General features: G+C 53.0%; 1 protein-coding gene across 1 annotated transcript; it reads left to right on the top strand.

Moving 5' to 3' along the window:
* The first annotated feature begins 3,108 nt into the window (after window positions 1-3,108).
* On the top strand, window positions 3,109-14,787 carry LOC134369077 (PI-PLC X domain-containing protein 1-like). The gene is made up of 8 exons (XM_063085263.1): window positions 3,109-3,235; window positions 4,075-4,192; window positions 4,299-4,545; window positions 4,667-4,721; window positions 4,806-4,948; window positions 9,556-9,711; window positions 10,999-11,182; window positions 14,549-14,787. The coding sequence occupies exons 1-8, from the start codon at window positions 3,109-3,111 to the stop codon at window positions 14,785-14,787; spliced, it is 1,269 nt and encodes a 422-aa protein (XP_062941333.1).
* The last annotated feature ends 6,765 nt before the right edge of the window (window positions 14,788-21,552 follow it).

Raw genomic sequence — 21,552 nt, 5'->3', positions numbered from 1 at the left:
ATAATTGTATTTAAATACCAAATTGTTTATGAATACTGCTATTTACTGTATAACAACCACACACACACACACACACACACACACACACACACTTTTAAGTTTAATCTGCATTATTAACGTTTTCTCCATCACTTTCATAAGTCTAGGCAGTTAACAAAAGAATAAATCAAGGCCCGCCAATTTCTGTCGTGTAAATCTTCCCACCATTGACAATTTCAGGCTAGTTTGTTGACCATGGAGTTGCGGGGCAGAGGGCGATGGCTCACCGTTAGTGTTTCCACCGTGCCTATACTATGTAAATAACGGCAGGAGCAGAAATAACAGTAAAACGCAGTGCAATAACTAGAAGTGTTGAGTTTTGAGTATTCGTTAATATAACTTTGTTATTAATATTGCTTATTCAAGTGTAGGGTCTTAATTTAATTTCTGGTAATAGCTGCGTTGCACAACTGGTTCACGCAATTCCTGAAAATTTAACCCTGGGCTTTGGTGAAGGGATAATCGAGTACCTACCATTTGGGGGCACCAGCCTTCACAAGGGTTGGGGTGCAGGTGGTGTTTGAAGCTTGAGAGTCTTTTCCTCTGGAAACAAGATGGCAAGTTGATCCCTGTGAGATTCCCGGGCAGCCCTGCAGACAAGCCTGTTCACAAAATTAGTCTGAGGGTCTCAGTCCCCGGACCATTGAAGCCTGACCTGTCCCATCTGGGACAGGACTGGAGAGGGGAAAGGGTTCCGTCAGTGCTGCAGCTGGATGTTAAAAGACGCAGCAGTCATTTGAGAATGAGTCTAATTGGACTAATAACCAACAGGTCACCCCCATGGGTCCTGAGGATGGGGTTCCAGGCTCTGAGCCCTGGCCCTGTCCCCAGGCACGTCAGATTCCGTGAGGGGGTGCCAGAGGCAGAGGCATCATCGTTGCTGATGGTGGGTGCTGGGTGAACCAGCTGCTGCGTGCCACCTGGCAGACTCCACCTGGACGATTGCTGCACGAATGTCACGGGGCGGCTTAAACAACAGACATTTATCTCTCACGGTCCTGGAGGCTGAAGTCTGCGATCAAGGCGTGGCAGGGCTGGTTTCTCCTGAGCCTTCTCTCTTCGGCTTGTAGATCCCGTCTTCTCCCTATGTCTTCACATGGTCGTCCCTCTGTGCATGTCTGTGTCCTCATCTCCTCTTTTTATAGCGACACCAGTCCTACAGGATTAGGACATACCCCAATGACTTCATTTTACCTTAATCACCTCCTTAAAGTCCCTGTCTCCAAACACAGTCACATTTGAGGTTCTGGGGGTCAGAACTTCAACACAGGAGTTTTGAAAGGACACAGTTCAGCCAGTAACAGTGTCCCATTGGACACTGTAAGTCAGGGGACCTCATGGACAGGGTGGCTTTGGCATCAGATGGCCATGGGTGGAGGCTCTGGTCCTGCCCAGGCGTCCCCACCGAGCAGTGTGGACCTGATGCTCAGGCTGTGTCACCTGTGCAGGGCGTGGCTGGTAGTGCACAGTCACCTGCCTGCTTATCGTGAGAGCAAGTTGATGACTGTGCACAGGTATTTGGCACGCACATTGCAGATGTCCAAGGGCAGCAGCTGGGGTCACAGTTTAGCAGCACATGTCTCTTCCGGCTTCCTTCTGCCCTCAGTGTTTTGCGGGTTCTTTGAAGGAGACGTGTTTCTGTAAAAGGTCTGAGCAGGAAAAAGCCATCAGAGGTTGGAGAGTAAAGCAGAAAGAATGCAAATCCAAATTAACACTTCAATGTAAACCCAGTTTCAACCTAGTGAGAAGGTCCATAGTTAAAACTCATAGCCTATCTGGAAACTTGTTTCTAGCAAACAGAGGCAGGTGGGACATTCGCTCCAGGATTCTCTTAATCAAAGCAAAGAAAGATTTGGGGAAACCAAGATCTGGGCAAATACCCGGCATTATTTAGAAAAAGGCCCCAGTTTTTAACTCTTTACTTTTTTATTACCCAGATCCTCTTTTTTATAAGTCAGAAAGATTTCCTGCACCCGAGCCTGATATCCCAACAGATGGAGGCAGAGCAGCCACGGGGCCAGGCTGGGAGGTGTGGAGCCCAGTGCTCCCCCAGGCAGGGCCCTGAAAGGCTGTGCCATAGCCAGGAGGGGGGACCCTACACCTGTGAGATGCTGCAGCTGGAAGACCCCGCACCCAGGAGACCCCACACGGGAGACCCTGCAGATTCACCGCTGCGCCCCTTTCCACAGTCCTGGATTGTGGGGTGGAGTTAGTGTGTGATCTGAGGGCAAGGGCTCCCCTGGAGGCAGGACACATGCTGCAGCCACTCCAGCAAAGGGGCTTTGTGGGCTCTTAGTGTGGGGGTGCCCCAGGTGGCTCTGGGCACCTCTCTTTCTCTCCCTCCCTCTCTCTCTCTCTCTATTCTGTGTGAAGACGAAGGGAAAAAAACCCTTTCTCTACCCTCTTAGGTTCTGTGAACAGGGTCCTGCAAAATAAACTGACAAAGGACAGATGAACAGGGGAAAAGGTTTATTTCATATGCATGTGGTGGCCTCACAGAATGAAATGAAAACCCCAAGAGATGGTCTCTTAAACAAAGGTTGACGTGTTTGTGGAGAGGGGACTAGACAAAGGAAGGAATCTGAGCTTCTCGGAGCCATAAATCATGTGTGTGTGTGTTGGGGGGGGTAAGTATCTGGGGAAACTAAAGGGAGGTGGGTCATTGTAGGAGGTTTGTTCAGTGGATTCCTCTCGGTGAGTCTCTGGGCTGCAGAGCGTGCAGGTCGCCTTGGTGACTGGGACCAGAGCTCCTCACGCCTCCACACACGGGGCGGTGTGGGCAGCTGTTTCTCAAGTGCTTTTGGCTCAGAACAGTCCTTATCTACCGTGGGTATTGGGGGGCACTTTCTGGTCCCCTGCATGTTTCTCAGGACCCCTCCTCGTCTCTCTCCCTCTCCCGTCCTCAGGAACCCATCTCCGATCTCCCCACAGCCCAGACCACCCTATCCTCCTCCGGGGAAGTCTGTTGATTCTTTTTTATTTCAAAGCCATGCTCCCTGTGTAACCAGTACAAGTTTTCACCCTAAAAAACCTCTTTTCTTTCCTCGGGTTGCACAGGGCTTGCTTGCAATGGGCGGCCAGGTGAGCGCTGCCAGCAGCTTCCCGAGCCTGCGCTGTGGGAACGCCAACGCGGACTGGATGACGGGGCTGTGCCCCCAGCTGTGGGACGTGCCCCTCCACCACCTCTCCTTCCCAGGTGAGGGTGAGGTCTTCTCTGCATTCCCAAGCAGGGATGCCGGCTGCAGGATCAGTCCTGGGTGTGGGGAACCCTGCAAAACACACACACACGCGCACACACAGATGCACACATGTGCACACATCTGCACACATGTGTATGCACGCACACGCATGCACGTGAGCACACAAATACAGGCGTGTACACATGCATACATGCACACAAATGTGCTTATGCACAAGCATGTGCACGTACACACAGGTATGCGCATTTGCACACATCTCCACGCACATGTGTACACACATCTACATGTATGCAGAAGCATATGCATGCACAAGCATGTACACACATGCCTGCACATATACATACACCTGTCCTTCTCTGTCTCCTTCATCTTGATTTGGCTGCAGAGGGCACGTGGTGTACCCCAGGACAGCACAGCTTTGGCAGCCATTACGGATGAGGCATTAGTGGCTATGATCCCTGTGACTAGTCTGTCCTTGCTTTGAGGACACCGATGGGAGTTCCAGGCCCCTCACTGCTGCATTCATCATCCCCGTCAAAGGTGCATTGAGCATCTTCTGTGCTTGGAGTTCCAGTGTCAGGTTTGGCCCACCAGCAGGGCAAACTTAAATGCTCAGGGACTTCTTAATCAAAAGAAGAATGCTTGACACGAGTCTATAGCAGCAAAGGCCACGGTGGCCACTGCAGGTATGGGGATCCCAGGGGGAGGGGCCATGGTGTCCCACCTGTGCCCATGAACTCGAGCACATGTGGTTCACCCTCCACCATGGTGTTGGTGAGCCTGGATCCCCACCGCCAGCACCGCCACTGACAGCCCCCACTGCACCTGCGTGAAGGTGGGATGCTTTCTGTGGTGCTGCGCATGTGGCCCTCCAGCTACGAGGGGGCCGAGCTTCTTCTCAGCAGAGCCTGCCTTTGTGCCTGGGCCTCTCCTGCTGTCTGCGACCCATTCACGTGAGCCTGGACACTCAGTCAAACACCATTTCTCTCCGAGATGCAGTTTTGTGTGCTGGGGTTTGTTGCCTTGATGCCTATTGGGTTTCTCTGCTCACCGCCCCAGGAGGCACTACAGCTCACAGGCTCAGCTGGGGGCCATTCTGTTCTCTGGATCTGCACAGCACCCCCACTGTGGGAAGGGCGAGTGCACACCTCAAGGAAGAAAGGTCCTGTCAAGTACCCTGAACAGTGAGGCTCTGGGGTCCTCAATGCTCTGTAAACAAGGAAGCGGGCTCTTCGCTCACCTCCTGGCCAACCTCAGGCCCATCAAGGACGTGGGTCCAAGTAGCTCCAGCACCAGGTGTGGCCAGGTGCGGTTGGGGTAGGGCCACCTGAGGTGACCGGGAGGTGGGCCCAGCTGGGAGGAAGGCAGTTTGGAGGGGGAAGGGGGGACAAGCCTCCTCTGTAAAGGGGCCCAGTCTCGTCTCCCAGGAGACACTCCCCTACCAACCTTCAGACATCCTGGTGGCAGAGGACCAGGCCAAGGGTCAGGCCAGCTGACCTGTGGCCCTTGCTGCTCCAGGGTGGTCTGTGGCTCAGCTCAGGACTTGGGTTTTCCCTACACCTGCAGAATCAGATCTCCCCTTCAGCAAGATATGCTGCTCATCAGACCTCTCCCGATGGCTGAGCCTCCTGTGGCAGGTTCTGGAAGGTGCCCAGCACGGCTTCCCCATGCTGCCCTCGGTTGTCCCCGCTGCCCGCAGGGCCAGCCGAGTTGGGTCTGCCCTCCTGGCTCCCTACCTCGTTCAGCATGAGGGGGCTGGTCTTGAAATGCAACGTGGAGCAAGAGAGGGAGACAGGAAAGGGACGTAGTGGTGTCTCTTTCAAAGGAGCTCATAACCAGTGCGTTCAGGTGTGACATCTGCCCCTGCGCACTCTATTCTTCATGCTTTATCAAGATGTAATTCACACACCACACAAGTCACCCATTTAAGGTGAACAATTCAGGGGCATCTAGTCCATCCACAATGTTGTACAACCACCACCTCTATCTAGTTCCAGAACATTCCCACCACCCCAAAAGGAGATCCCATCCCCATCAGCAGTCCCTCCCCCCTCCCCCCTCCATAGCCCCTGGTGACCACTAATCTGCTCCTGTCTCTGTGGATTTGCCTGTTCTGGACATTTCATGTAAATGGAATCACACACTGTGTGGTCTTCTGTGTCTGGCGTCTGTCACTGAGCATCATGTGTTCAAGGTTCATCCATGTTGCAGCAGGTGTCAGAGCTTCACTCTTTTCATGGCTGTGTAATATTCCACTGTGTGGGTGGACAACATTATGTTTATACGTCCGTCTGTTTTTGTTTCTGTTTTTTGGTTTTTTTTTACCGTGGTTGTTGAATCGTGTGCATCCATCTGTCCCCTGAAACATTGCCAGTCAGCACTCTCCCCACCAAAGCAATCCATGTCCTGACTTCTTCCACTCCAGGTTCCTTTTGCCTCTTCTAGAACTTTCCACCGAGGAAATCCTACAGAATATACTCAGGTATCTGCTGCTTTCCCTCTGCAATGCTGTTGAGATTCCTCCATGTGTTTGCTGACCCTGTTGGTTCTCTTCCAGAATTCTATAACCTTAAAAAAGACATTTAAATCTTTGATTCATGCACTTATTTTGGTGGAGCAGGATCTGATCTGTACTTTTTCCGGAGAGTTGCCAGTTGTTCTGCCACTTAGACTACTCCAACGGCCTCAATCCTACCGCTCGAATGGCCTGGCCGTGCGGTGCTGTCAGGACTTCAGAGAGGAGAGACCTCCCTGGGTCAGGCCTGGGCATGAGGCACGACTAGGTGTAAGAACACCTGATGCAGTGGGGAGAATGGTGTCACCTGAGAATGGGACCTTATGTGGAAAGAGGGTCTTTGCAGGTGTAATTAGTTGAGATCATCCTGAATTAGGGTGGCTGTTAATCCAATGACAGGTGTCCTCATAAGAGACAGAATAGGAGACACAGACACAGAGGAGAAGCCATGTGAAGATGGAAGCAGGGACTGGAGTGAAGTGGCCACAAGCCCAGGGATGCCTGGAGCCATCGGGAGCTGGAAGAGGCAGGAAGGATCCTCCCCCAGAGCCTCTGGAGGGAGCACAGCCCTGCCACACCTGGATGTCACACTTCTGGACTCCAGACCGAGAGGTCATAAAGTCAGTTGTTTTAAGCCCCCAGTGTTTGGCTGTGTGCTGGTCTGTCATCCCTAATACGGAAGGCCCGAGTCCCTGCATGTGGGGACGTGCAGCGTCTGGCAGCCCGCCCGCTCCCAGCTCGGCATCCGATGCCCCTGGACACCTCAGGATCCCTCCCAGCTCTCCCGCCCACTGGCTGATTTTCATGAAGGGAGCGTGTTTTCACTCCATCACCTGATACGAGGCTGCCGTTCATCTCTTTAATGCCTCTGCCTTTTGGAAATCTCAGCTATACAAACAACGTTTTCAGTGTAAAGAGCTTATTTTCAGGTAGAATTCTGGAGCTGCAGCCCCTCACTAAACTGCTGTCCCTGTTATGAAGGGCGAGGAGGTCCCAGCTCCCCTTCCTCGCACTCCCCCTGCTGAGAGGGGGCATCTCAGATGGCACAGCACAGTATGGGGTGTGTGGGGTGGGCTGGTGACTGCAGCCCTGCTGGGAGACATCCATGGGATGCAGGTTTGCAGGAGCCGTGGTGTTGACGGCTCCGTCCCAAGGCAGCAGGAAAGGGTAAAAGTGAGTTTGTCTACAATGCTTAGAAATCACTATGATGCTGTATGGCTGCTAATAATTTTAAATATATGATTTGTATCAAAATTTACCAGTTAGAAACACAATGAAAAACTACCCCCTCCATTTACAACAGCAATAAAATATAAAATGCGTAGAAATAAGTTGAACAATTTGCCGCATGTAGATACAGAAAACAGGCGCCATCGGTAAGGAATGTGGAAGATGTGGATGGACAGAAAGACACGTCCAGACCCTGGGAGGGAGCTCCCCGTGGGCAGAGACCTCCCACCCCAGACTGTCCCCCAGCCCCACACAGGCCCTCCGGAGACGCTTCTCTCACCCGACGCAATAACCCTCAAGTTATCTGGATTTAAAAATGTTAAGACTATCTAGAAAACTTTGGGGGGGGGGAAGGAGTAAGAAAGGAGATTTGCTGTGGGAGCCACTGCTATATATTAATAAAGCTGCAGCAATAATTAAAACACCATCACACTGATTCCGTAGGCCAAGGAATCAGAATGTGGAATTTAAAAGTGGATATAATTCTAAGAACTTAACACAGTCACAAGAAGACATTTCAGATCAGTGGACGGAAAGGCCAAGTGAGACGCTTGCCTTTTATTTTGCATCTAAATGTGTTACCGGATGTTTAAAGATCAAAATGGTAAAATAAGAGAGTTCTGTGACAGTATAGAGGCAAATCTGTGGTGAGCCTTTCTAAGGATGATAGTAAATGCAAAAGCCACAGAGGAAAAGACAGATTTGACTTTATAAACAAAAATTTAAATCTTCCTTCCTTAAGAAACTGTATACACAAAAGTTAGAGACAAAAGTTAGCTCTTACAGCAGAGGCCATGGGAAGTCCCTGCGGTCACTGAATAATGTCTTAAAGATGTTCGTGTCCTGATGCCTGGAGTCTGTGAACACATGACCCTGTGGCCGATGAGTCTGAAGTTGCAATCAAATAGAATAGCTGAGATGAGGGAGAGTCCTGGCTTTAACCGGCGGCCCGAGGTCCTCACAGGGTCCTCAGAGGAGGAGGCAGGAGGGTCAGACTCAAGAGAGATTAAAGATGGTGCACTACAGGCTTTGCAGATGGAGGAAAGTGCCACATGCCCTGATGCTGGGTCTCTGGAAGCTGGAAAAGGAGGAAATGGCCTCACCTGGAGCCTCCCAGCCCTGCCACAGCCTGACCCTAACCTTAGCCCTGCGATGCATTTTGGGTGTGTGGCCTCCGGAACCATAAGGTGATTCCTCTGTGCTGTTTTAACCTGGTCACTGTGGTCATTTGCTGCAGCAGCCGCAGGACACTTGGCACCAGAAGGCCCCCTGAGGACCAGGCATTCCTGACGCTGTTGGTTTGCAGCTGAGTCCCTCCCCAGGGACTTCAGTCCCATCCCCAGGCAAGCTGCACCTGCAAGGGGCACAGAAGGGACCCAGGACACAGATCGTCCCTCTCTTGCTTCATGAGCAATTCCCACTACCCTATCCCTGGGAGCCCATCTCCACCCCAGGAAACCCAGCCCATGGCAGACTTGAAACAATACGTCTCCACTCGCACAACACGCCCAGGGATGCTGGCTTGGCACAGAAAGAGATTTTACAAACCCACACCAGGAATGAGGGCTCCCCAGGGCAATACGGGAGATTCGCTGGTAGAGGTGTGGCTGGGCCCGGGAGGTGGGGTGACGAGCAGCTCGTGCAGTGTGCAGAGTCGCCTCCCTGCCCCCAGATTAGGCTCGTCTCGCTGTTCTCAGTTCACGCTCTTACTTGCTGCGGGAGGAGCACTAGAGTCTCAGTAAAAGTCACCGTCCTGCCTGTGCCCTTGCTGTGGACCCAGGACCCTTGGGTCTGCAGGTGCCCTACCTGGGGCCCACTCTGCCCATACAGGCCCTGCTCACTCCCTGCAGCTTCCAGACCTCACACCTTTGCACAGGCAGCACCTTGTGTATGGCCATGTGTGAGCTCTTAGACACGTGCACACTGGCGCACACATGCACAGTCATAGACATGCATGAGCACACACACATGCACATGTACCTGGACACACGCACAGACATGCACGCACACATGCCCACACACACATTCACACACATGTACATGCATGAGCAAATATGCAAACATGCACACAGACATACACACAGACATGCACACACAAATATACATATATACACATGCAGACATAATGCACATGTTCACACATGCAAATAGACGCATGTGCATACACAGACACATTCACACCCATGCACACTTATGCGCGTGTTCACATTTACATGGGAATGACGTGTGAACAGAGAAACGTGCACACAGACACATACACATTCGCACACATGTACATGCATGCACAAACATGCACACATGCACACTTCTCCACCCAGAAGGCTCCTGCTCTACCCTTCTCCCGCTGTACTGCGCTCCCCCCGCCTCCTCCCTCAACCATGGAGCCCTAGCCAGATGGCCTGACTGTGGTTTCTGCTAGACCGTGTGCCTCATCTATTTCCTTGTACGTGATTTGGAACATCTGTGGAGCAAGTTTTGTTCTTGGAAGCCCCTCCACAGGGGGGAGTTTCCTTGTCTTCTTGGAGCCCCCGGGAATGTCTAAAGGACAGAGCCCCTCCCTTAGCCTCCCAGGACACGCTCACGGAGATCTCAGAGTGGCTGGAGAAGCACCCCCGGGAGGTGGTCCCCCTAGCCTGCAGGAACTTTCAGGGCCTGAGCACGGACCTGCACAAGTACCTGGTCACTTGCATCCAGAACATCTTTGGGGACATGCTGTGCCCACGGGGTGTGAGCGTCCCTCCCACATCTCTCCTGGCGAGGGTGGGGGGTGTCATCTGCAGACTAGACTAGCTCCCTGGCCCCCCCACCCAGGTGTGATCCCAAGATCATCCTGGTGCGTGTGGGGCTGTGTAGTGGGGTCTTCCTGCCTCCTACGTGCAGAGTGGGCCCAGCTGGCCTGGTGGGGACGGCTGCACATGGGAAGTTTGCTCGATGGCAGCAGCAGTGTTAGTGGAGTGTCACAGACAGCAGGGAGGGCCTCAAGGCGGGTTCACAGCTGTGTCTCCTACACCTCAGGCTGTGCCCGTTACTAGTTTAGAAGTAACTGCAGGGTCGTGATACTCTGCGTAACCTGCGGGGTGCTCTCTGTGTGGGTCTCCTGGGGCCTCCTGTGAACGGCAGGGATGTGTCTGCCTCGCAGCTGTGGACCCAGAGGCCTGAGATCAGAGGCCACAGGGCCACAGTCCCCAGACCGCGCTGAGAGAGGGGGCTCCAAGCCTTGCTCCAGCGTCTGGTGGCACCTGGCTTGTGGCAGGATCCCTCCAACTGGACACGACATTCTCCCCGTGTCCCCCTTCCTATAAAGACACCCCCACAGGACTTAGGGCCACCCTACTGCACAGCGATCTCAGCGAATCACATGTGCAATGGCCTTGCTTCCACATAAGGTCCCACTCTGAGATACCGAGGGTGAGGACTTCCAGTGTGAATGGGAGAGACAGCTCACTTGGCCACACAGTTCCATCATGTGCTGATTTTCCCCTTTTCCATGGTGGCGATGGGCGGATGCTCTCCCCTAGTCTCCAGAAAGCCTGAGAAGTTAAATCTATGTCCATTTTTGGTCGAGGTTACCATTCATTTCAAACCATTTTATGGGTGGCATTTCTCCAAGGACGTCTTTAAGGCCAAGGAGAGCATCCCAGCCCGCGTGTTTTGGTGATAAAATAGAGACGACGGTGGTGCCATGAGCCCGCAGGACGTTCTGTTATGTAGAGTTCCCAGAGGAGGCGTGGGTTCCTTGCCCTCCCACCCTCTCTGCCTGGGGTCCTGACAGAGGACAGGCCTTGCTGTGGAGACCCCTCAGTAAAATGGGAGTCTCCGCCTCGGGAGACACTTTCTGTCCTTTGACAGGGACATCTGCAGCGGAAACCAACCTTCCCTGTTGTTGGAATCGCTAACAGAGGTCTCAGAGCGGGTCCTGGGGGCTTGGGGTGGGCATCGTGGGCTGGTCAGAGTGTGGGAGCCACGCACTGTGGGTGCCTCTCACTTGGCACCCAGAAACTCTGTCCCTTCCAGGAGGTGCCGACGCTGCGCCTGCTGTGGGCGCGGAGCCAGCAGGTGATCATCTTTTACGAGGACGAGGACACCATGAGCCGGCACAGGGAGCTGTCACCGGGGGTCTGCTACTGGTGGGGCAACAAAGTGAAGGTGCAGGAGCTGATCCGCTACCTGGAGGGCATGAAGAGCTGCGGCCGCCCAGGTACCTGGAGCTACTCCTGAACAGGGCCAGACTGAGGCCAGTGACACACTTCTGCAGTCTTGGGGGCACGTTTGCTTTCAGTTTTGAGTGAAAGAATTTTAAAGGTGATACATGTCACTGTGTGTGTGTGTGTGTGTGTGTGTGTGTGTGTGTGTGTGGTGTGCACATATGTATATGCACATGTGCATGTCTACATATATGTGCACGTGTGTGTGGACACACATGCTCACACATGTACATACGCGTGTGTATACATGACAGTACTTCAAAAAATTCACAGATTCATATTGTCTTTCAATTCAGTTTTCCCAAGAACTTTTTGAAGTGTGATGTGTGCACACGTACACACATACACATCACACCAGTGCTGAGGCATGGGAAGCTCTCACTCCCTCTCAGTCCCACATGCCCGTTTCTGCTCGGCAGCTGCTAGTCTGCAGCTCCAGGGCACAAACACGAGCACTCCATATTGATCTGCAGTGTCAGAAACATGCCACAGACGCCATAGCACACACATGCTTACAAAGGACTGGTATTTGATGCACATGTGTATACACCACGCGCTTGCTAAGTCCTGTACAGACCTGAGCATGTTAGTCTCAAAGCATCCTGTGCAGGACGCAGTCCCTTTTGCAGGTGAGATGCGAGGCCCTGGCCCTGGCCCCTGACGGTGCCACCTCGGCTCACGCCCTCTGTCTCTCTCAGCTTATCTCCGTCTCTCTGTCTCTCTCAGTTTATCTCTGTCTCTCTGTCTCTCTGTGTTTATCTCCATCTCTCTGTCTCTCTCAGTTTATCTCCGTCTCTCTGTCTCTCACAGTTTTTTGTCTGTCTCTCTCAGTTTCTTTGTCTCTCTGTCTCTCTCGGTTTATCTCTGTCTCTCTTTCTCTCCGTCTCTCCATCTCTCTCTCTATCTCTCAGCCTCTCCCAGTTTGTCTCTCTCTATCTCAATCTCTGTGTGTCAACATCTCTCTTCTGCTATCAAGTTTAACATCTTATTTGGTTCTGACCTTCCTCGCTGCTCATCTGTGTGTAGCTCATGCATGTGACATGATTTGACGAAACCCCACCCAGAGTCCTGTTTTGCACCATGGTAGTTGACACGCATTGTGCAGAATCTTCCAGGCCCCCAGCCCCTCACACGCTCAGTGTCCCTACGTCCTTTCCCAGTGTCCGCGCCTGGCCTCTGCCCTGAGTGACGACTGGCATGGGATTCGCGTGTTTTTGTGCATTTCTTTTTCCATTTGCCTGTTTTATCCACTGCGTTTCCCTTTTTCTTAGTGGTTTGTCAGACTTCGCTGGACTTGTTGGGTCTCCAGGGACCTGGGGCACCATCATTCTCACTATGAACCAGTAGCAGGTGGCCTGGTGCCTTGTGTGCTGTTGCTTGGGCCACACTTAGCAAACACCTCTGGCCTTTTCCTCTGAGCCAGCGTGATCTACAACTGCATTTGAAACAAACCCAGCACTGACCTGTCATGCTAACACCATGCGAGTGTTATCCCTGTCTGCCCAAGCCAGTAATGTGACGGGCCAGAGGGGCTCCACAACTGGGTGCAAGGACACCTGACGGAGGGACAGAGGCACAGAGGGACCGGGGCTGGAGGGCTGTAGACGCCAGCCAGCATAGGCTTCCTGCAGCCGGCTCCACCTGCCCCAGTGTTTCCACTAAAAACGTTCACCTTGGTGGGTTTTGTGCTCAGTGCTGCCCTTCTGTGGTTCTTTGATCAGTGGTTTGTCTTTACAGAAAGGAGTTCCTGATGTTGTGGCCATTTTGGTCAGTGTTGTCAAGCACAGTGATGAGAAACTTTCCAGAGGATGGGATTTCGGGGGAGAGGAATGCAGTCCCAAACCTGGCTGGATGTTGGAATCGACTGGTCCTATGTCATGGGTGGGGCCCAGGACGTTTACAGGGATGAGTTACCCCAGGTGGCCCTTGGGGTTGAGTGAGTAGACAGTGTGCTGTATCCACACAGTGGAATACTATGCAGCCATGAAAAGGAACAGGGCTCTGACACCTGCTACAGCGTAGATGAACCTTGAACACATGATGCTCAGTGACAGACGTCAGACACAAAAGACCACACAGTGTAGGATTCTACTAACATTAAATGTCCAGAACAGGTAAATCCACATAAACAGAAAGCAGGTTGTCAGGGGCTGGGGAGCGGGAATGAGGACTGACTGCTAACGGGTACGGGGTCTCCTTTTCGGATGATGAGAATGTTCTGGAACTAGTGAGAGGTGGTGGTTGCACATATAGTGAATGCACTAAAACCCACCGAATTGGTCACTTTTAAATGGTGAATTTATAGTATGTAAATTTCACCTCAATTTTTAAAAAACTCACTGGGGTCCGTCTGGTGCAGCAGCTTTGCAAACCACATCTTGGGTCCTTCAGAGGCAGGAATCACAGGCCTGCAGCAATGAAGGGCCCCGCACAGCACAGGGTTAGGGTTGGGCTGGATCAGCCCCAACGTGCTGCTGTTCACACTGCAAAGCGTGACCCAGGAGAGATGGGTCCTGAGGGAACAGCACAAAACCAGGCACCACAGACCAGGAGCAGCTGTCTGCTGTTTTACTATCTCGCCCTCTCACGTGTATGTAATTGACAAGGTTCGAGACTTTGGAGATAAGAATGAAAAACCATTTGCAGAGAACTTTATTCTCTTAAGGTTCCAGAGGTCAGAAATCCACAAAAGGTGTCACAGGTTCTTTCAAGGCTCCAGGGAGAATGGGTTTCCTTGTCTTTCCAGCCTCTGGAGGCTACAGCAGGCCTTGGCCTAGGGCCCCACATCGAGTCTCCTTTTCTCCACCTATTTCCTTCTCCATGTCACCTACTCTTCTTCTGTATTCAAATCTTCCTGTCCCCCTCCTATAAAGACACTGTGATGACACTGGACCTGCCCAGATAATCCAGAACAATCTCCCATCTCAGGATCTTCAACTGAATCTCATCTGCAAAGTCTCCTTTGCCGAGTAAAGTCACATATTCATATGTTCCAAGTATTGAGACATGCACAACTTTGGGGACATAATTCTGTACACCACATGGGGATTAGGATGTGGACATCTTTGGGGACATTATTCTACCACATGGGGATTAGGACGTGGGCATCTTTGGGGACATTATTCTGTCTACCACATGGGGATTAGGATGTGGACATCTTTGAGGCCAATGGTCAGGCCAGCGTCCTCTGTAACAAAGTCCAACTAATATGAGGCCTCTGCTGAGCATTGTGCCGTCAGAACTCTAACTTCTGAAATGGGTAATGGGGAAGACAAGCGGGTGACGGTGGCAGTGTGAGACGGGACATATGCAGCAGCGTGCGTGTGTCGCATAATTGCTCTGCCACTTCCTTATTTCAGGCGGGTTGTTTGTGGCTGGCATCAAACTTATGGAGAACCTGGAATACATCCTGGTGCATCCGTGTGAGTCCCTGCAGAAGATGACGGTGCCCGAAGTGCCGTACCTGAGCACCTGGGTCCGAGCGCAGTGCCCGGGGCTGGGCTCACGGTGCACCAACGTCATCGCGGGTGACTTCATCGGCGCGGACAGTTTCGTCAGTGACGTCATCAGACTCAACGAGAAGCTGCTTTGGTGCTGACGAAGCTCAGTACGGGGCGGCTCGAAGATTCAACCATAATCCTTCAAGTATCGCGCTCTTGTTTCGGCCAAGTACCGGTGAGAGCAGGGGTCTGGGAGTTTGGGGCGAGGCCAGCACGGCCTCCTGCCACCTGCCCTCGTTACCCTCCAGTTTCGACGCGGGATGGAGTCAACGTACATGCTGATGGCTAAAGATGACTACGCGGCAGCACCTTCAAAGGAAGACGCGACTCACCTGTAAACGTGGGCTTCTCCCACCACCGCGGCCGTGGCGTGGGTGCTAACGACAACCCTCAAGTGTGTCCTTCACCTGACCACTTTCGAGAGCACCACAGTGCAGTGACGTTTGAATAGTGACAAGGCGCTCCTTAAAGTGCTCACGATTGTGATGCTGGCGGAGTAGGACTAAGGGGGTTGAAATCCTACCGAGAAACAAATTTTTTTAAAAGAGAACGAGGGTTACCTATTTTTAATTCTGATGAAATCACAGACTGTTCCCCTAGGCCAAGAGGATTCTTGGGTGCTCGCTGGTTTTGCTTTGGCTTTTCCAGCTGTTCATAGGAACAAATTTAATGAGATGTTTGAGGACTTACACAGATGGGGATGACGGGCCGTGTACGAGATCGGTGTCGAACACACGCTCCTCACGTGTCCCCCGGGCCTCCCTGTGCTGTTCTTATGTGCAGGAGTAAGAACACAGGTGTGAGCGGCACAGCACAGGTATTTTGGGCCCCCGTGCCACAGCCATGCTGTGACCTCGCTGTCACAGCTGTTTCTCACGTCTTCTCTCTCACCTGCCACTTCCAGTAACCTTCCTGGGCCTCCTCTGTCCACCCATCTCTCCCTCCAGGTGAGAGGCTGCGCTGCCTCCGCCAGGTGTCCCCAGTTGCCGGCTGAGATGCAAGCCCACCTGTCCTTCCTGCAGTCCCACCCTCTCTGCCTGCCAGTAACTCTTCCCTTTCCTCCAAGGCCACGGTGGGTTTGTCAGTTTTCCAACGTTTCTGCCTGTTCTGTGTTTTCTTAGATTACATTTTGGTCTGCTTGGCACCTTTCATCACAGGGCCGGCTCTATTAACTACATTTTCCTATTTCAAATTCTGGATGCTCTGGCATTTGGGGGCCTTACAGATGAGAAAAGAGACTGCCCTTCCCAGGGCCAGCAAACTCCTGAAGGTAGCCAGCGACCCGCTCAGGAGCACCCTGCTCCTGTGCAGCCCCTTTTCCTAATTGTCACACACCCAGCCAGTATCTCCCTGCCCTCAGTCACCTCAGGGCTGGGTATCAGGCCAGCAGAGGACCCACAGCAAGAAGCCCACTGTGGTTTTACAAACTCACCAGCCCCGAGCTGTCCACGCAGCCTGACTTCCCCTCCTGTGGAAGCTCCAGCAAAGGCTGTGACCCAGGCTCTCTGTCGCCCCTTCCTGCCTCCTGACACACACCAGGGCTTTCCCCACAGCCCCGTGTGCGGTGATGGGCCCATCCTCTTGATTAATGTAGTAATTTCTTCTTTCAGTGGCATTGGCCTGTGTTGGCAGTTGGTCACCTCCAAATTTAAAGGCCAATGGGTACAAATGATACTCCCCCACTGTGGCCTGCCGTCCTTGGGTGATGTGACATTTTCCAAGTGGGTTTTTGCTTCACTTCCCAATACTGAGGGGTCCAGGTTTCACAAACCCCAAAATCACAGAAATACCTCCTTCTGTACATCTAGTTTTTCAGAGCTGGTGGTTTGAATTCTCAGCCACATAATGGATACCAGACATAAGTTTTCTTCCAGTTCCCTCGTAAGAGGGTACCCAGCTAGGGATTCTTGTTTGTCCATGTTCTGGAACAAGACAGTATTTTTTAGGATAGTCTTAAAAATAATTCTTTAATCTACGTTAACGTGTGTTGTTTGGAATCCAATTAGTCGTTCTCCAGAGGAAAATCTGCTTATACTTTTGGTATCCAGTTGCGATGATTCTATGAAGGTACCTGAAATCCAGGAGGACAAACTCATGGGCCACCACCCACTGGCTACCTCAGACCCATGACTTTCCTGGATCCAGCAGCCCAAAGCTTGATGCTCAGGAAGAGCACGATGGAGATGAAGGAACACGTTTAAGGATAAGTCTGTGACACTGGCCAGTGTTTCCACTAAACCCGTATCATGATTCCGTCGTCTGTGCTATTCAGCATGACTCGTTTAATTCCAGAGATTAAAAGAAATTAAAGTCAAATGTCTTTATGGGTTTTTGTGACCATGGAAACAGCCAAGACAATTTTGGTAGATTTCAGAATAATCCATGGGAAGAATCTAGAAAATGTTACCTTGATTGAACACTTTTTTCAGATCACAGAGTTAAAAGAAAACAATAAAATCTTGCCTCTCTCCTCCTCAGGTTACTTTTGTCATAGAAACTCAAGGATTGGGTCAAAGTTTTGAGTTTTGCATGATTTAAGCTCCGCCATGGGGACATTAAGTAAAGATTGTGTATTGAATTTTAAAGACGAACTTCTGAAGCTTTTGAGTTCAAAGAGACATGCTCTGTCAGAAAGAGCTTTCCGGCGGGGAGGGACTCCATTGCTCTGTGCACAGAACGCCAGCCCCGTGCAGGGCTGAGTCTGGCCCACCTTCCCGCCTTCATAGCAGACAGTGCAGCTTCTGTGTCACTACCCGATAACGTTTGCAAGGGGACCTATGTGACACGGGTGCACCTCGGGCTCTCTCGCAACCCGTCACGTGACAGATCCGGGAGAGGGGCCCCCATGGGGATCAGCCCAACGCAGACCCCCTCCTCTGAGTCCTGCTTTCCTCCCACCCAACGGGGTTTGTTCTCAGGACCCCAGTGCTCTGGTACAGCCAGATTGAGGAACTGGGAAGGGACAGGCCCAGCAGCAAAGCAAGGAGACTGGAGACACTGGGAGCTGGGAAGGATGGGGTGCTACACCTGTGCCTATCCCACACGAAGCCCACACCCACTGTTCTGGGCTCCCTGAGACGCCCACCATCTCCTCTGGGCTGCATGAGACCCCCACCCTCTCCTCTGGGCTCCCTGAGACCCCCCTCTACCCTCTGGGATCCCTGAGACACCCAACCCTGTCCCCTGGGTTCCCTGAGGCCCCCACCCTCCCCTCTGGGCTCCCTGAGACCCTCTCGCTTCCCACATGAGGCCCCTGTGTTGCCGAGCTCCTTGCAGGGGGTCTCTCACTGGGCTGTGCCTGAGGAAGCAGTGGGGGCCACGCTCTCCCTCAGTGTCTGAGTCAGGGTGGAGACCAAGAGAGTGGCCAGGTGGGTGCTGGAGGACAGCCAGGAGACCAGACCCCGTGCGGCCATTCCTGTGTCACCCAGACAGGGAAGACTTGGACAGGACCAGACACAGTCTGGAGCCAGACCTGGGAGGACAAGCTGGCCTTGCACATGAGGAGAGGTCTCGGGATCCATCTGGCCATGCAAATCCCAGGAGGGGGTGTCTGGGAGAGCTCCTAGGAGCACAGTGGGCACAGCCCCTGGATGGCCACAGGCTGGCAAGCGGTGGGCTGTACCCCACGAGCCCCCAGGAGGCACTGCCCAAGCACGATGCTTCACAGCCAACAGGAGAGTCTCCAAAGTTGCGGTGAAGTGACTCCTCCACAGCAGATCCCAGTGAACCAGATGGGCTGGGGGAAGCACCCGTCTCCAGCCACCGAGTCCTGAGGCCTTCAGTGGTCTCCTCACCTACTGGTCCCTGTCCCAGACGAGGGGGCTGTTCTGCTCCACTTAGTAAAGCCTGGGCGACCTGCACGTGTCATCCACCCTGTGAGGCTGGGGGCAAAAGGCTAGACAGAGGGTGCAGCTGGGACCATGTGCAAGCTCTGTCCTCACCTGTGGGTCCCAGGACACGGCCCCAGCCCTGGAGCCTACTCTCCTCACCTGTGAGAGGTGTGGGAAGGACAGGTACTGAGCTGGGGGGAGTGGGAAGGAACAGGAGGGGCCGTGTGTCTGGCAGGGCTGTGTGTACAGCAGGGCCACCTGGCCCGCCATTGGAGAAGTTCACACACACCCCATTCACACACTCAGGAGAGGGGTACAGATTTCTTTTTGTTTTTTTTTTAACTTATCCCTGAATGCTGAATTCTGGAACTCAAAAACACTGACCACTATAAGTTGAATGTAAACCTAAGAAAAAAATACGATTTTTCCTTAGTGCCAAAAGGGAAAAAGGACACTACCCGACTTCTCTCAGGCATTTCCTTAGGAAAATGTGCCATCTCAGGGCTCCCTCAGTGTCTCCGACTCTGCAGATCACTTTAAAATCTGAATGAGCCAGGGGCCAGCTGTGCATCCCATGAATGTCTTTCCAGGAGACGAGAAGCCTCCTGTGCAACGTGAGCATTAAGTGGGGCCCTGTCTCCCTGCCTTTGCTGGAGTTTTGCTCTAAGAGTTAATTTCCCACTCCTTGAAAAGATGCAAGTAGTTTCACTTTTCTTTTGGGTAAAGACAATGGATGTGTATGTGATGGGCTGTATCCACCTGCATTTAGGAAGGTGAGATTCTCTCTGTCTCTGCGATCTCTTAGCGGTGTTCCTGGTTTGTTGCTTTTCCAATAATAAAACTGTTTTCTTTCTCTTTTACCTTTGTGGGGAGCTTTCTGGGCTGTGTCTCGACACCAGCAAGGGGACAGCAGGGCAGTCTCTGAGTCCGTGAACACCCGGTGCCCAGCACGCGCTGAAAGAACTAGAAATGCCAGTTGAGGCGCCTCAGAACAAAGCTTTTAATACCTCGTCACTGAAACATCCCAGAGGGAAACCAGTTCTTGCCACGCACTGATGGCTGGCCTGGATGGTTCAGAGCTGACACTCCAGCCGCCCACTCCGAGGTGACACCAGCCCCACCGTGGTGTCGTCATTGGCAGCAGACGCCCAGGCACACACAGGCGGAGGTGGCCTGCTCTGCTCTGATGCTGGAAAAATGCGATTTGCTGGCCGAGGGTGTCTTTTCATTCCAGAAAGAGCTTCCAGAATTTGCCATAGGTGGCGTTGCTGATGGTGACTGTAACATCGGCTGCCCCGTCCTCAGGTATCACGTCCACCTGCTGCACAGTTGCCTCCTTCTACAGCCAGCTGGGGACGGAGAAGCACGTTCCATGAAGACCGTGAGGACCCTCCACCCATTTGGTCAGTTTCAGCATAAATACCCTGGAGGACAGCCTAGTCACCCCCAAGCCCCTGCTCAGACCTCCTTGTGTTGCTCAGGGAGGTACAGCATGTAGCCCAAGAATGTCCATGAGCACAGATTAGGCACCTGGTGTACGCAGGCTGAGTCATTAACACAGCTCAGGTCCTTTCAGAAACATCCCAGCTACTTGCAGAGTCAGAAAACAGACCTAGGGTGGCCAGGGTGGAGGGGGGCAGGGGGAGGGACGCTGGGGAGAGGTTGGGTGGGGACACAGGGAATAACTGCAATTTGTGGTGAGGGGCACACTGAGAGTATTGATCTGATCATCACATCTTGGGCACAGGAGGGGATAGCTCTGTGCTCCATGAATATGCATAATCAATTAAAAAAAATAATCCCAGCTGATGCCTGCACATCTAAAGCTGGGGGTGCTCTGCCTGTTTTGTGGCTCTCCCCAAACACCCAAAGGCCCAGTTCTGGGCCTGGCGCTGGGACCCAGGTCATCACCCTTTCCCACCCGCCAAGGCCGCTCACCTGAGCAGGGCCCCTGCCAGGCGGACACGGAGGGTGAGGACCCATCTCCTGGTGGCTCTCAAAACCGCCTCTTCCAGCTCAGTTCTCAGTTCCTCCAGCCCATGCCCCAGGAGGGTGGACACAGCCAGGACGTTTGGTTCTGTGGGGCTGTACCTGCCAGGGTAGGACACAGACCCAGAGAGGACACAGACCCGGCTCAGCCTCAGGGATGACCTGTTGAGAAGAGGGTCCCCTTGTCACCCACCCACAGCCGGCTTGTGACACTTCAATTGGTGCAAGGTGAAGACACCAGCCCCACCGGATGGTTAGGACATGGAAGAGTGAAAAGAGGTGGCAGAGGCGGAGGCAAACCCCAGGCTGGGAACGAGGAACTGTCCTGAGATCACCCCTGCCCGCCTGCTGGCCACACCTGGGGAACGGGATGCTCAGCCGGCACTGGGTCCTTGGCTCACCCAGGCACCAGGTCCACCTTGTTGTGCACTTCCACCATGGAGTCCAGGAGCGGGGCGGGCAGGCCTAGGCCCTGCAGGGCAGACAGCACGCTGGCTTTCTGCAGCTCCGTCTCGGGGTGGCTCACATCCCTCACATGGACAATCAGATCCTGCAGGACGGGCCACACGTCAGAGCTGAGGTGAGTCCGACCCCAACCCCACACCCGTGGATGGCCTGCACGGTCACTGCAGGCCGGTGGGGGCAGGAGCTGCCCCGCGTTTAGTCTCAGACGGGCACCTGAGGACGGGGGCTGCTGAGGCCACCCATCGCCCCTGCGTCCGGATCCCACCCACTACCCGCCGTGACTCGCTTAGGCCACTGCTTGTGTGACACGGGGACCACCACTCGGTGCCTGACTGGTCTCCGGGGCCACAGGTACCTGCTCTGCCCCTCCAGATCCATGGACAAGGTGAGTGCCGGGTGTGACCACCCATCCACTGACACCTCATTCAAAGCTTCCAGCTGTTTAATCCTTCTGAAAAATCTTTAAAAAAAAAATTTAAATGATTTCATGTTTTAAAGGATGCTTTTCTTCATTTTAAAAGTATCTGTACATAGGTTCCTTATGCAAAGTCTGGAAAACACAGAAGAGAGGAAAATAAA

Source organism: Cynocephalus volans, unplaced genomic scaffold (assembly GCF_027409185.1).
Source record: "Cynocephalus volans isolate mCynVol1 unplaced genomic scaffold, mCynVol1.pri scaffold_35, whole genome shotgun sequence".
NCBI classification, from domain to species: Eukaryota; Metazoa; Chordata; class Mammalia; order Dermoptera; family Cynocephalidae; genus Cynocephalus; species Cynocephalus volans.
Note: the sequence above shows the minus strand (reverse complement) of the source record. Positions and strands in the feature narration are given on the sequence as shown.